Source organism: Clarias gariepinus, chromosome 15, assembly GCF_024256425.1.
Source record: "Clarias gariepinus isolate MV-2021 ecotype Netherlands chromosome 15, CGAR_prim_01v2, whole genome shotgun sequence".
NCBI lineage: Eukaryota > Metazoa > Chordata > Actinopteri > Siluriformes > Clariidae > Clarias > Clarias gariepinus.
Genome location: NC_071114.1, coordinates 19,983,761 through 19,999,267, shown reverse-complemented (window position 1 = coordinate 19,999,267; position 15,507 = coordinate 19,983,761). Strand labels below are relative to the sequence as shown.

The 15,507-nt window shown below is 35.6% G+C and overlaps 1 protein-coding gene across 1 annotated transcript; it reads left to right on the top strand.

Annotated features, from left to right (window-relative positions):
• Positions 1-3,114: 3,114 nt before the first annotated feature.
• LOC128542594 (histone-lysine N-methyltransferase PRDM9-like) lies at positions 3,115-14,104 on the top strand. Its single transcript, XM_053512516.1, has 8 exons — positions 3,115-3,278; positions 5,348-5,421; positions 7,907-8,042; positions 8,421-8,531; positions 9,620-9,891; positions 10,473-10,540; positions 10,639-10,829; positions 12,998-14,104. The coding sequence occupies exons 2-8, from the start codon at positions 5,359-5,361 to the stop codon at positions 13,726-13,728; spliced, it is 1,572 nt and encodes a 523-aa protein (XP_053368491.1). The 5' UTR covers positions 3,115-3,278; positions 5,348-5,358; the 3' UTR covers positions 13,729-14,104.
• Positions 14,105-15,507: the final 1,403 nt, after the last annotated feature.

The following is a 15,507-nucleotide window of genomic DNA, read 5'->3' as shown; positions in this document are numbered from 1 at the left end:
TTTTATTTAAAATAAAACAGTTAAAAATAAAACAGTTAAAAATAAAACAGTTAAAAGTTTAAGAAACATAAAATACAGTGCAGTCAGTTCGGACGTAGCATAGTGCTCATTCAATAAATGCACAGATAAACAGATGAGTTTTATGTCTAGCTTTAAATGTGACTAATGATGTAGCACATCTGATCTCTTCTGGAAGCTGGTTCCAACTGCAGGCAGCATAATGGCTAAAAGCGGACCCCACTTGTTTTGTGTGAAGTTTTGGTATTTCTAACTGACTCGATCCTAACGATCTGAGTGGTCTGTTTATATTTAGTGAGCATATCTTCAATGTATTTAGGTTCTAGGCCATTGAGTGATTCATAAACAAGTAAAAATACTTTAAAATCTATCTTTAATGTTACAGGAAGCCAGTGTAAGGACCTGAGGACTGGTGTGATGTTATGAGGCGCCGTATAGGGCTTAAATCAAACTTTACTCATGCACACACATATGAAACACTTGCATACACATATATGAAACACTCACACATACATATATACTACTAACTTCTCAAACAACTACATATGAAATGCCCGCGCACATACATACATACTTTCCGCGCACATACATACATACTTTCCGCGCACATACATACATACTTTCCGCGCACATACATACAAACTCTTCTCGCACATTCACCTATGAGATTCTCAGTGTAACCGGAAGGCATTTCAGTGTAACCGGAAGGCATTTCAGTGTAACCGGAAGGCATTTCAGTGTAACCGGAAGGCATTTCAGTGTAAAAGGAAGGCATTTCAGTGTAACCGGAAGGCATTTCAGTGTAGACGGACTTGTCGCTTCATTCTCCCTGAATGGTAGTACTGGTTTGTATCATCACTGCTCAATCACATGGCGTATTCAGAACTATCCACATAATGTCTGAATATTTCAGCGGCAGAAAACGCAGGTGATGATTTGCAAAAAGAAAATTGAGATAGTTTTTTTAAAATTGTGATAGTTTTTTTTTTTCTTTCTCATTCTTTCACCATGCCACATGTTCAAAGGGATAGGCTCCAGGCCTCATGCAACTCTGTACAGAATGACCTGTATAAGCCAGAGGAGGGTATATTAAGGAATATTATATATGTAACAAATTAATACATATCTGAAGAGTGGGGAGTTTAACAAAAGTAAATATTTAAATTTAAAGAAGAAAAATGGGAGGAGATGTGTTTTTCTAGAGATCCATGAGACTGTCAAAAATGATCAAAAAGTGAATTTTGCATAGTAGGTGACCTTTACCAAGGCAAGTCAAAAGAAAAATAGAATACAAAGACAAAATGTCTCCATCTAGTGTTTAAAATCTATACATACTGTACTAAAGTCCCGACAAATTCAGTATGGAATTATACAAGGCCAATACACTTTATCCTACACATTGAAGACATTTGGGTTTAAAATCAAATAATTAATATTAGATAATACATTAGAAATCCAGCTTTCATTAATGCCTGACACACAGCAGGACTACAGTCAAACATTTCATAAATCAGTGTTTATACAGTATGCTACAGAATATTACAAACATGCATGTTCTGCACAGTGTGCTGTACGTTTATAGAGAGCAATTATATGTGTTCCTGTCTTCCTGGCAGCTTGGAATACCCTGGATATTTTCTTCTTACCTTTTGTTAACAAAGAATTCTGACCCAGGGGACAATTCCACAGGATCAGGTACTGGTACTGGGACTGTACTGGAAGTGAGAGCCAAATAATTTATTCAGGAAGCATGGAGAACTATACTTTAGGACTAAATAAAAACAAACAATTTGGAGGCAAAACTTTAGGAAATTAATATACTTTTCTTTATATTCATATATATTCGTATTCATAATATATATTATATAAATATATATAAAACATATAAAACATACATATCATATTAATATATATTTATATTCATATTTATAGTAATATTTTCACACCTCCAGGGTTGAAGAGTAAACTCCCACCTTGGGTCTGGGTCTGTCCAGGGAATTTGCATGTTCTCCCCGTTCTTGGTGGGTTTCTACCAATTAGTACCAATTAGCAATAGGTTTCCTCCCACAGTTCGAAGACATGTAAATGATGTTTAATGGTCCCAAACTCCCCACAGTGTGTGAATTATATATATATATATATATATATATATATATATATATATATATATATATATATATATATATATATATATATATATATAATTTAGTTAACATAAAATTTAACATAGAACATAAAATTCAATTAACACAACACACACTTCTGGTATATGTTCATAAAATATTTATATGGTATATTTCATAAAATAAATCTGATTAACAAAACATCAATATTCTATAAAATAAGTGAAACACTAAAATCATGAAACAATAATCTATTATAATTAATATCATTAATTAAATATCAGTCACCCCAACCTATGTCAGTGGTATTACTGTAACACAAAAAAGGGTTTTATTTTAAAATATATTCGACAATTAGAAATTTCCTGAAACATTATTGGTGTTATTGGTGTTACTGTCATTATTCTTACTCCCATTGGTATTACCGTCATCGGTTTTTACCATCATTGGTGTTACTGTCATTGGTGTTACCAGGATGAGAAGTATCACCAGTGACACTGTCAGTCCCTGTATAAATGAGCCATGTAACAGATCTATGTAAAAATCATATTAAAAGAAGAAAAATATTATTTTAAAAATATAATTTTAATTCATTAGCTAATGATTTTATTATTTATACTGCTGTACGTTCCCCTCATATATGGCAAATATAGAGCAGGTAAAAAGCAAATATTAAGAGGCAGAGAAGAGATCCACATAGGGTCAGAATTATCTAAATGATGCCCTTACCAAAAAAAGAAAACTATTAGGAGAAATGAAAAAGACGTAGCGGTGTGAAAGAAGACAAAGTGCACTTTTTCTGTAGAATGACCCGTTTATTGCTATCAGGCGGCAACTCTACCCACAAAACGTGGCTCTCTGACGTTTTTTTCTTCTTCCGTTTTTACAGTCTTCCACAGGGTGGCAACGCACACACCAAATCCTCCAAACTCCGTGCGGTGAGAGAAAGAGAAGAAGAAGGCGAGAAGCGGGTTTCCTGATTGGACGGTGAAGGTCTGTGAAGGAGCGGATCATCTGTACAGCTGAATATCCGTGACAGGGTTTTACAGCCACACTCCAGACTGTGAGTGTAAAGAGGAAAGCTGGCTGTGGGCTGGATTTACGAACCTTTTACACCGTTCTGCTTTTAAGCCTGGGGTAAGTTACTGCTAACCTGAGCTGCTAACTGTATATTTCACTTATTACAATATATCTCACTTATTTGTTCCTTTACCTCATAGTTCATTAAAATTAAATTTTTACACCAGACGTAATTATAGAGGAATTATTGTATGTTATTTTGTTAAACAGCTTAAACTGTATTGTTCTAAAAATGTCTGAGTTTAGACGACATTTATTTATCTTCCATAACAGTTTTTGATTTAAGTGACGAGCCATCATGATGTAGGGGGCGTGGTCTAATCGGTTTATAAGCTGTCAAAACAACAGCGCGCGCAGACGCACACACAATAAATGTTTTTTAGCTCCATGAGTAAAGGACAAGGAGCAGCATTATGTTGTTTGTAAATCCTAAAAAAATCATATAAGAGTAAATATGATTGATGCATAATATTTCTAAAGAGTAAATGTTAAGTGTCCTCTAATACCACATAGAGATTCACTTTACAGAATGTGTCTTAAAATTATATAATGATCAGTATATCAGAGTTCCTCCAGTACTAAAACAGAACAGTGGCAACTCAGAGGTAGGCCGGCTCAACCCAAAGCCTCAACCGCCTGAACCCACCACTGCCCTTAGTTTAGTTAGACTTCTTTGATAAATAATCATAAACAGAGACACGTCTGTCTGACATGTATTACTGTTGCATTTATATTTAAACATATTTAATATTAGGGATAGGGTCTGTCCACATGGCATCTGACACATCAGACAACAAATACTCCCTACCCTGGAGATATATATATATATATATATAATTCATGTGGCAGTTACCTACCGGGTTGCCAGCTTAAAGCCCGATTGTATCTGAGCACTTAAGGGAAAGGACATCGCTCAAGGGTCCAACGGTGCCAGCTTGGCAGTGTCGGGGTTCGAACCAGGGACCTCCTTGTCAGTGGTCCAACATGTTAACCACATAGCTGCCCCTGCCTCCATTATTAAATATTACAGTGTATAATATTACACTACACACGACTGAATCAGGACTGTATCACAGTAAAAGTTTAATATGGTTATTTTAAAATGCAATATATTAGGAGTAAACACATTCCATACACTATATATAATTTTTATTAACTTCACACACACTATCAGAAATGCTCCCTTAAATGACACTTGCTTTGCTTTTGTTGTTAGAGATCAGTGATCAGTTTTGTTCACACGAACATTAAAAACTTTATTTCATTCAGTGTGCTAAGTAAGATTGTCCTCATGTGCTAAACTTTAAAATTTTTCGTCTGTTTATTTATTTACTAGATGACTTTGGAATTTGGGTGCACACTCATAAGTTTTTTTTTTTTTTTTCTTAATGTACTGTACAATGCCATCTGTTGATTTTTGGGATGAACTAACTTTTTTATGTGTTACCATAAAGTGCAAATACTGTCAAAATGAAGGTGTGAGATTGCATATCTTCTCTTCCCATGGGCTGGTTGCGATGAAACAAAGCCCATATGTTAAAAGCTCTCGGCCAAATACATCAGTGAAAACCCCATTAAAATTAGTTCAGTAGTTTTTACGTGATGCATGCAGAAACAACAAACAGAGAAAAATTCCAAAAAACTTTTGGAAAAAATCTTGATGTTTTCTATTACTTGTCTTACGTCCCCAAATTAATTTTTTTTTGCAAATATCTTTAATGTAGAGACTTGTGTCTACAGTTTTATCATATGTATAGAAGATTATGCAGTGTATATTTAAAAAAAGTAATATATGTACTGTAATTCTGTAATTTTATCTAGTAAATCAATTTGTTAATCTGAATTATTACAAAATTACTACATGCAGTTTTGTTACTGTTATAATGTTTTAATCCTGAGACACCTATTTTTACCTTCCTCCAAAATCTGTGTAAGGGAGAGCGAGAGAGAGAGAAAGGGAAACAGAGGAAGAATTACACTCTAAATTACAGTCTAAATGTTCAGCATAATTACACTGAAGGTTACACACTGTGTTCTGCAGGAGTTTTGATTCCAAAAGAGAATCATTAATCTGAATCATTTGTGGTAAATTGAACTGATTTCTTGAATCTGTCATGACTCTACAGACATCTTTGCAATGGAGGCAGGACCGTGCTCTGTGAGAGAAACTCCACACACTCCTGCTGCTCAACACTTACAGGTAACAGTTAGGAATTTGTGTAATTAATAACCACATTTTTAAATAACTTTTCCACACCATCACTACATTTCCATTACACTGTCTATGATGTTACACCAGTTTTTATTATATGGAATTTTACGAAGACTTTGTGTAGATAAATAATAAACCTAGCTGAGATTAGTGAGACCACTAACGCAGGAATCATGTTTATAATATGATGTAGACCTTCTAACTCTGTCAGCCTGCAGCCAGTCCACAGCGTGCTCTTCAGGAGGGAGTAAGAAAAGCAGAAATGTTTTTCTGTTTCAGTAGCAGTATTAGATTAGCTGCAATACTCATGTCCTACCGTTCCATTTTGCCTGATTTCTACAGTACTTTTTGTGTATTCAGCACCTCTATACACATACCTGTATTCCTGCATCACTTCAGCTTATCTGCAAAATAACTGTATATCAGAGCAGCACAACAATCAGAATACTGATTTGTGTAAATCCTTAATAAATTATTACATTATTGACAAACTATATGTAAATTATTGACTATGTGTATATTTCTTGTAATAAATTACAGCATTTTGAGCTTTTTTAAAACACAGGTCAGTGTTGTGGTTTTGACTTTTGTCTGATTAATTGTGCAGCACTAATGGATAAGAAAAGCTAATATTGTTATCACTTTAATCATCCTTGAACAGCAGGACAGACATGTACATGTTGGTCATTGCATGATTTTGGTTACTGAAGACTAGTGTTTGGAGAGACCATTCATTCCGGTTTATGGTGAAAAAAAGAAGTGGTAGGACTGTCAGTTTTTAAATACACAGTGATTTATTTATAAAAAAAAAAAAGATAATTTTCTTTGTTACATACTTGATTTTTGAGTTGAGCTGCACAATCAATCACATAAAAATTGAAAACACAATATGGACCAGGGCAATTATCTAATTACAAAAGGTAACATACTGTACACAGTTATTATTACAGGTAATATGCACATAGTCAGGAATATATGTAATGCTTGCTTCATAAATATTGGCACACATCTGCTTACTGGTGTCATTCGTGTCGTTATTTGCTGTTACCCTGGATAAATATGATTTAATACAAAATAAAAAAAATTATACTGTAGTTACACATTGCAGTTTGAATTGCAATAGCAATTTGCATCTAAATAATTGCTACATGATTTTTTGCCCTACTTTTGAGGTTTTTTAAGGGTTTCCTCTTAAAGTCCCTGCCTTTCATTGTCATCTTTACATGTGACACTTCTACAACCTGCTTTGTTCATCGTCTTATCTTTGTGTGTGTGTATCTGTTTGCACATGCAGGGTATCTTAGGTCATTATGGCTTATAGCTCATGAAAATCAAAACCCTGGTATCTTAAAATATTAGAACATTTAAATACTATTCCCACAGAATCAATACAATGTATTTCTCTGTCTAGTTCAGTACACACAACCCGAGTTGTTAGGAAGAATTCTGACTTCTGACCATTGTCCAGAAGATGATCATCAAAACCCTCCACAAGGAGGCTAAGGCACAGAAGATTATCAATACATTTACATTTAGTCATTTGGCAGACGCTCTTATCCAGAGCGACTTACATTTTTATCTCATTACACATCTAAGCAGTTAAGGGCCTTGCTCAAGGGCCCAACAGTGGCAACTTGGTGGTTGTGGGGTTTGAACCTGGGATCTTCTGAACCGTAGTCCAATGCCTTAACCACTGAGCTACCCCTGGCCTCAATAGAAGGATTGCCTCTGTGCAGAGTGCATTATCAATGCATATACATGGAAAATTGAGTGGAATGAAAACAGTGTCATTGGAAGAGGTGCACAAGCAACAGGGATGCCTGCAGCTTTAAAATTGTCAAGCAAAGCTCATTTAAAAACCTGGGACAGCTTTAGAAGGAGTGAAGTCAATGTATCAAGTGCTATCACGCACAGATGTCTTCAGGAAATAGGCTACAACTGTTGCATTCCTAGTCTTAAGTCACTCCTGAACCAGAGACAACATTGTAAGTGTGTTACCTGAACTAGGGAAAAATGGACTGGCCCTTTGCTCACTGTTGCACAGTACTCATTTCAGATGAAATAAAATGTTGTATTTCATTTGGAAATCATGGTCCCAGTGTCTGGAGTGTAAGGCACTGAATAAAAGAATCAAAATGACCCTTAAAGGCCAGTTTAAAGTTTTCACAGTTAGTGATGGTTTGGGGAGCCATGTCATCTGCTGGTGCTGGTCCACTGTGGTTTATTAAGTCCAAAGTCAAAGCAGCCATCTGACAGGAGATTTTAGAACACATGTTGCTTTCATCTGCTGACTTCATTAATAGGCTGATTTCCTGTTCCATTAGAACTTAGCACCTGTAATGAATTACCTGTAATTATTCAAGAATATATGAGTGTCTTATTTTGAATTAAATGCCAAAGACTTTTCATAATATTGTAATTGTTTAGGATGCATTGTATATATTATGTATGTATTTTATTCTTTGTGCTTCAGCTTTCTGACAATATGCACACTGAGGCTTTTATCACTTTGGATGAAGGAATGTCCATCATTAGTGTGGAGCATCTGGATGGAGATTTCCTAAAAACACATTTAAAACAGGAAGAATCTGAAGATGAGGACTTTCTCTGTAAGAGCATGTTACCTACATAACATGTTTCAATAACCTATGATCTATTTGCTAGTACTATTTCTACCACTTATTTTACAGAAAGTGATGTACAAGAGTAATAATTCCAGAACCTGCATTGACATAATGTAAGAAATTACTGACACAATGATCGAGGATTTGAAATTAGATTCCAGAAATCCAAAAAAAAAAAAAAAGCTAATTCAGTCCAAATAGGGCATACCAAGATATTTTGGGGAATAACTGAAAGAGAGACTGTGAAATGAAAAGTGCAGTGTTAATCTGTATCACTACAACAACTCTAAAATGATGGCTTGCATTTTTCACCCACATTTCCATTTATTGAAATGAAGTTGTGCCAAAATTGTGCCATTTCAGATGAAGGTACACTGAACTCTGTAAACTGTTTCACCCCTGATGATCAGATGGATGGAGGATTCCAGATGAAGCAGCTCAAAAAGGAGGAACCAGAAGATGATGAATACCTCTGTAAGACAACATGGGGCTTTCGACCGAGTGTTTGATCTATCATCAAGGGACCACTTTAACTATAAAATTAATTTTACAGTTCTACAGATCCACAGATGTATTTCAGAACCATTACTGTCTAAAATAATGTTAGGGTTATTAAAACCATAGAGTAAAACTTTTTTTTTTTTTATTTTAATCTATCCGAATACAAATACAGTTTACAATAGTATAATGCCTATAAAATACCTATAAACAGCTCAGTAATAAACATAACTTTAATAAAGGTAGGTTGTGACTCTGCTGTAATAGAAATTACAAATATTTATAATCAATTTAAACTGGTGGTTTTGGCTTTACTTGGTTATTAAATCATTGTCTTATTATCCTAATATGTTAAACTGAAATGTATGAATCAGTAGGATTTTTTTAAGGATTAAAAGCCTAATATACTCTGAAGCTATTGTGTAATAATAATAATAATAATAATTTCTTCCTGTTCCCACAGTTTGTGCCCACTCGTATATATTTTCAAAGAGCTTAGTTGGTTCTGTTTCTCAAAATCTAACCACATTTACATTATTTATACCTTCACAAGGATAAATCCCATTCACCACTTTTTATCTCAGCCCACAAATTTTCCACACAACGCATTGTTTTCTGTTTGCAAAGCAAACATCTGTAACTGTTGAGACAGAAAGTGAGAGTTTGACACAACATAAACAAAAGAGATAATTAGGTACAAAGGATTTTTTAATGCTGGCAGATGAATGTCATCCTAGCAGCTTTGCAGTGGCATTCAATCCAACATTATGGAGTTGTATTTTTATTGTTAGCTAGCTAATGACCATGCTTCCCTGGTGTGAGCTGATTGTAGTATGTAGTAATTTTAGTCCCCCATGCTGCAGTGTACCTTTGTTTGCTTGGTACCATGCTCTTATAAATTGTTCAGTGATCTTGCTTGTGAGAAAAAAATATATAGAATTAGATACATATTGTTACAATTAGTACTGTAAACAAACCCATCCTGGTATTAATTGTTAAAAATATTTCCTCCTTGTTAACATTCTGAAGTATTTTTTATTTTTTTTTACTTTGTTGCCTTCCAGACTGTGAGGGTTGCAGATTGTTCTTCATTAACAAATGTGAGGTTCACGGTCCAGCTCTCTTTATCCCTGATACCCCTGTTCCCCTGGGAGTCCCTGATCGAGCTAGGCAAACACTTCCACTTGGTCTGGCAGTCCAGGAGTCCAGTATTAGTGATGCAGGATTGGGAGTGTTTAATATGGGAGAGACTGTTCCAGTTGGTGTGCACTTTGGGCCTTATCAAGGAGACTTAGTAGACTGTAAGGAAGCCATGAACAGTGGCTACTCTTGGGTGGTTAGTCATTTTCCTAATTAAACATGAAAATATTAAATGTTATTTTACAATTTAATCTTTCCTTCTCAGCATGTGACCATTCTTCATTTTATTGTTTATTATTATGTACAAAACATACTGTATAAATAGCAGAAAAAATACTTAGAAAAGCAAGGTGTACCTAATTAAGTGGCTGGTAAGTTATTAAAAATATAAAAAGTTATACAATAAAAATAAGTTGCAGTAAAAGTATGGCGAATATGTTAATTGCTAATGTGTGTGTGGGGGGGGGGGAGCTGTTTTGGCTGTTTTTTTAAGCTATTTTAGATAAGTGAAGGCTGACTTCTCAATGGCAGGTTTAGGATTGTTTGAAAATTAAAGAAAATGCTTTAAGTTTGAAATATGCAGTAGAAAGAAAGCAAACACAGGATGATGCAAAGTAAATAAATTTAAAATTTAAAGTGAGAAAAGTCAAATTTTAACTTCTTTGTGTTTGTTAGAACAATATTGTATTTTCATGAAAATATCATTGTATTTCGTTTTTAAGGCATTGGTTATGTGATAGTAAAATGTAAACGTGTCATATGCAATATATTTTACAGATCCACAGGGATGGTCAGTGTGAACAGTACATCGACGGCAGAAAAGAAGTGCATGCTAACTGGATGAGGTGAGAATTCTTTATTTGCTCTTTTTTACAGGGGAAAACATATCTCACTTGACACAAGTCAATCTCTTTTCCCCACTTTCTCTGTCTATGGCTCTCAGGTTTGTCAATTGTTCGTGCGATAACAAGGAGCAGAACCTTGTGGCATTTCAGTATCATGGTGGAATTTTCTACCGTTGCTGTCGACCCATTAGACAAGGACAGGAGCTTTTGGTGTGGTACACTGAGGAATATGGCAAAAATCTCAGCGTTGCATTTGGTTACATATGGAAGAAAAAGTGCACTGCAAATGGTGATGTTTAAACATAATTTTATTTTATTTAAACTTTCTAATTATCATCCCCTAGCTGAAGTAGCTTTAGTACTGTGGACCTTAGGTGATTTTGTCTAGTTTTACATCACATAAACTGTAACTGACTAATCCTTACTTCAGTAGTTGTAATATTTGTAACATATAACTAGTGGCTGCTCCAGTATCTTACAGAAGAAATTGAAGTTACTTACTAACTAACTTACTGTACTTTGGGTTAAAAAGCAAGTGGCTAGTGAGAATGCAAACTCTAGCATGAAGGCTCAAAAGGCAAAGTGGAGATGCGCTTGCCAATGCTAACGACAATACTAACAGTAATAAAAATCTTAGTCTAATGTCTTAGCTAGGTTGGATGGAATTTTGGCTGCTATTGATGAAATTAAGAAAGATTTATCAGACTGTACCAAAAGAATGACACAGGCTAAGGTGAACTTGTCATCGCTGGAAGACAATGTTAACAAAGCTATGTTTCGAGCTCTGGAGAGAAAAATTAGGACTATGCAAGAAAATGTTATTGACATGGAGACAAGGTCTCTATTGAACAACAAATTCATTGTAGTTTGAAGATTAAGATTCTGCAGCAATGGTTGGAAATTTGTAAATTAAAGTGCCAAAGAGATAATGTTCAGCTTCTCCATGTTAGACTTATAAATCTTACTTTGGATTCTACTTCATTTGTAAGTCACATTGGACGAACACGTCTGCTAACTGAATAAATAAGTGTATGAATCCTTTCAGTAAAAAGTGACCTGCCAAGCATTCACTGCTGCACGGTGAAATACAGATGCACAGCCAAGTCATTTAAATAAGAATGCCTCTGAGAGCATTAACTCATTTTCTCTACTGATAATTGCCTTGCTTTTTTTTTTACTCCAATGTAATGGAATGGAGTGGAAGAAAATATACTGCATGACTTTAAATTCAGGCTTTAGGTAGAGTACTGTACATGAAATAGCAATACTGTATACTTGCCTAATCCATAAATAATCAATTTTATTAGTCATCTCTTTTAAAAATGGAAAACATTAATCATGAAGACAATTTTTAGGGTTGGGGTGTGGGTGACACAGCAGGCTTGTTCATTATTTAATCCCCTTAATTGGGCAGTTACTCTTATTTTGAGTGTCTTTGGCTGATATTTATTTCACCAACATGCTGTTTATGCAATTCAGCGAAACTCTCCTTGATGATTGTTACTCCTTTGGGACAGTTCAGTTGAGTTTTCATTTTCTGGTATTTTGTACAATTTCCAGTTTCAGTCTTGTGCTGGATGATAAAACAATCAACATTTATTATTTAGGATAGGAACACATGTGTCTAGAGAGCCAAAGTTTAATTATTTATTGGTCTGAACCTTAATAATTCAGACCTAACATTATGAATCCGGAAAAGAGTTTTTCATTTTGAATATGACAATATATTCTTAGGCCAAAAAGTTTTCAATGCTCCCAGACATTATTCACCATGGTTTGGAAATTTTTGTTTTCCTGTAATATTTACAGTATTCAAACATTTTCATTGCAATTCTCTAGACACAGTCAATGTACCTTTCAATCAGGTTTTTGTTCAGTACAGAAGTTAAGTTAGGTACACATAGATAGCTATGAACATTGAACAGCCTTGTCAGTAAATACTGTACACTGAAGAATGAAGAAGAACGGCTTTGTCTTCATTGTTAAATCTTTTATACTACAATTCACCCTTAAAACCTTCAAGTTGATTGTTCACATATCCTTCTTCTTACTAAGAGAATAGAAAGAGAACTACTTTATGTTGACTATATTATGTTGATTTTTTGTTAACATATAATAAGGTTCTGGGTTCTATTTCTCTGCAGAGAGGCTGTTCAGTAAATCCCTTGTCCTCTTTACACTAGATTTTTGCAAATTAATTTTGGCATTCTGCCTCCGTGCTTCCAACTTGCTTTTAAATGCTGCAAGATGTCCCACGTCCTCATGTAGCTGCATGCATGAAGTTTAACTCAATGATTCAATTATAGCCTATTTTTCAATTAACCTAATCACAAAAAAACTTTGCATAAATTCAAACGTAATCTCTTGCCAAAACAGAAGCAAAATGTTTACCTGTAACTTTGCAACTATTTAGTTGCATTTTACATTTGACTTCTAACGTTTCTTTTCTTACTCCAGAAACACATATTGAAGCAAACCAATGGATGTCCACACAAGACAAGCCTCATCAGTGCTTACAGTGTGGTAAGAGATTTACTGAGAGAGGTACTCTTGACAAACACTATCGTATCCACACAGGGGAGAAGCCATATCACTGCTCAGAATGCGGAAGGAGTTTTACTCAGCGGAGTACTCTCCAACGACATCAGCGCATCCACACTGGAGAGAAACCATATTTGTGCTCACACTGTGGAGACAAATTTTCTAACCAGAGTAATCTCCAACGACACCAACGTGTCCACACTGGAGAAAAACCGTATCACTGCTCACTGTGTGGGAAGAACTTTACACAACGGAGTACTCTCCAGCGACACCAGCGCATTCACACTGGAGAAAAACCTTACCAGTGTCTCCACTGTGGGGAGAGATTTACTCACCAGAGCCTACTCCAGTCACACCAACGCCTTCACACTGGAGAAAAACCCTATCACTGTCCATTGTGTGGAAAGAGTTTTACTGAGAGAGGTGCTCTCAAGAAACACCAACGCATTCACACAGGAGAGAAGCCATATCAATGTCCAGAGTGTGGGAAGAATTTTACAGAGAAAAGTGCTCTTAAGAAACATCAACGCATTCATACAGGAGAGAAACCATATTACTGCTCGCAGTGTGGGCGGAGCTTCACTTTTTCAAGTTCTTTCAGTACACACAAGTGCACTAAGACTCAGCTGTTAGCTTGCACCACATAGATTTTCCACCTTCCATCCATTATCTGCACCACTTATCCTGTGTAAGGTCACAGGGAACCTGGGGCAAAAGGCATATGGTACACCTGGATGGGGTGCCAAGGCGCAAACACACACTCTGACGTACATTATGGACAATTTGGAAATGACTTTTCCACACATTGGGGTTTAAAACAGCTACAAATGCATTTTTATCATGTTAGTATTTTTTTTGTTTTTACCATGGATGTGTGTCCTTTTTTTGACAAACATTTAGAGTGCTTATGTAACCTGTTATGTCTTTTAACTACACTGTGTGTTCTTGCATTGACCTAAAATGCAAAAATCGATTAAAAGTTTGTAAAATTATGTATTTTGTGACTGATGCCATACTATCCAACTGGCAAACTAAATTACATTTTAATGGTCCCTTCACAGAGAACTGTTCTTTGTTAATGATGTTTAAAGTCTATTATATCCTGGTGGAAGTAATAGCCTTGCTTCCCTGAATATGGTCCTGTATTCTCCTTGAATTTATTAGAATGAGCATTCATGATATGGGCCTCGAGAGACATCCCGCATCACACTGTGTCATGGAGATAGTTAAGACTGAAGAACTAAGACACAGTGTGATTCAGGATGTTCCTCTGAAACAGTGTGGGAAAGCTGTTTCAACCTGCTTACTCCTTCCTGGTTAACTTCTTCGGAGGCTCTTTATCTGTTGTCTGACGAAGACTTACAGTACCTCAGACAGGCCTGTCCTGCCTTTGTTAGGGTGCTTTGTGTCCCAGCTTTCCCAAAGACAAAGATAGAAAACTTGTACAATTTTATTGAAGACCCATCTGAAACATCACCATATTTAAATCACTCATTTTCCAGCTGTACTCATCACACGTCTAACAGCGCTAAGACATTGCTAGATGCACTGTGACCCTTTTTAAGGTACATTATGTGAGCCAGGGGAAGAGATGAGTACCTTTTCCAGTTCTGGGGAAATGAATCAACAAATTGCTTTCATATAGACTACAGGTGATTCTGATTGCCCAACAAAAACCTGATACAAACAATATTAGGCAGAAGCAGTGCCTGGGTAAATAGATACAATTAGTAAAATTGCTTTGTTTTCATAATTAATTTAGGTACATTCTGGTCACAGAAGCAAGGTCTTAAAAAGCCATTTTATTACCTTTTGAGGCATAAGCAATTAAAAATAACACTTATTACCCGGGAACGAAACTTGTGATGCAGAGTGTTACCATTGTGTTATGAATCTCACCATATGATGCTCAAAAAGCACAATAAAAGCGACTTAGACCTTATCTTATCTAGTCCCATGCAGATAAACTGATTGCTCTTTTTGCAGAGTCTAATAAGTATGGTTCAATGCACTGTCCCTGGTCCTGTCTGTTTTAAGACAATGTGTTAATTGACCATCTACAGTCTACAAATTGAATAGATCAGTGGATGAACCAATAAATGTAAGGCTAAACTTTGACTGCCAGCATCATGACAGCCTGGGAAGTTATGTGAGAATCTTCTTAATAGAAGAGTCATTTCAGATATCACCCAATTTAATCCCTTCCCCTACAGTACATTTCCAGGTATCTCCTAAAACTTCTAACAACTGTGAAGTGTGTGTGTGTGTGTGTTTGTGTGTGTGTGTGTGTGTGTGTGTGAGAGAGAGAGAGAGATCGGGCAATATCAGACACCCTATCCACCTTAGTGTAGGTGTATCTCAGGGCTGTGTGCTCTCTCTCACTTTTTTGTTTCTGAACATAAACAGCTAAAGCTTGAATGCATTCT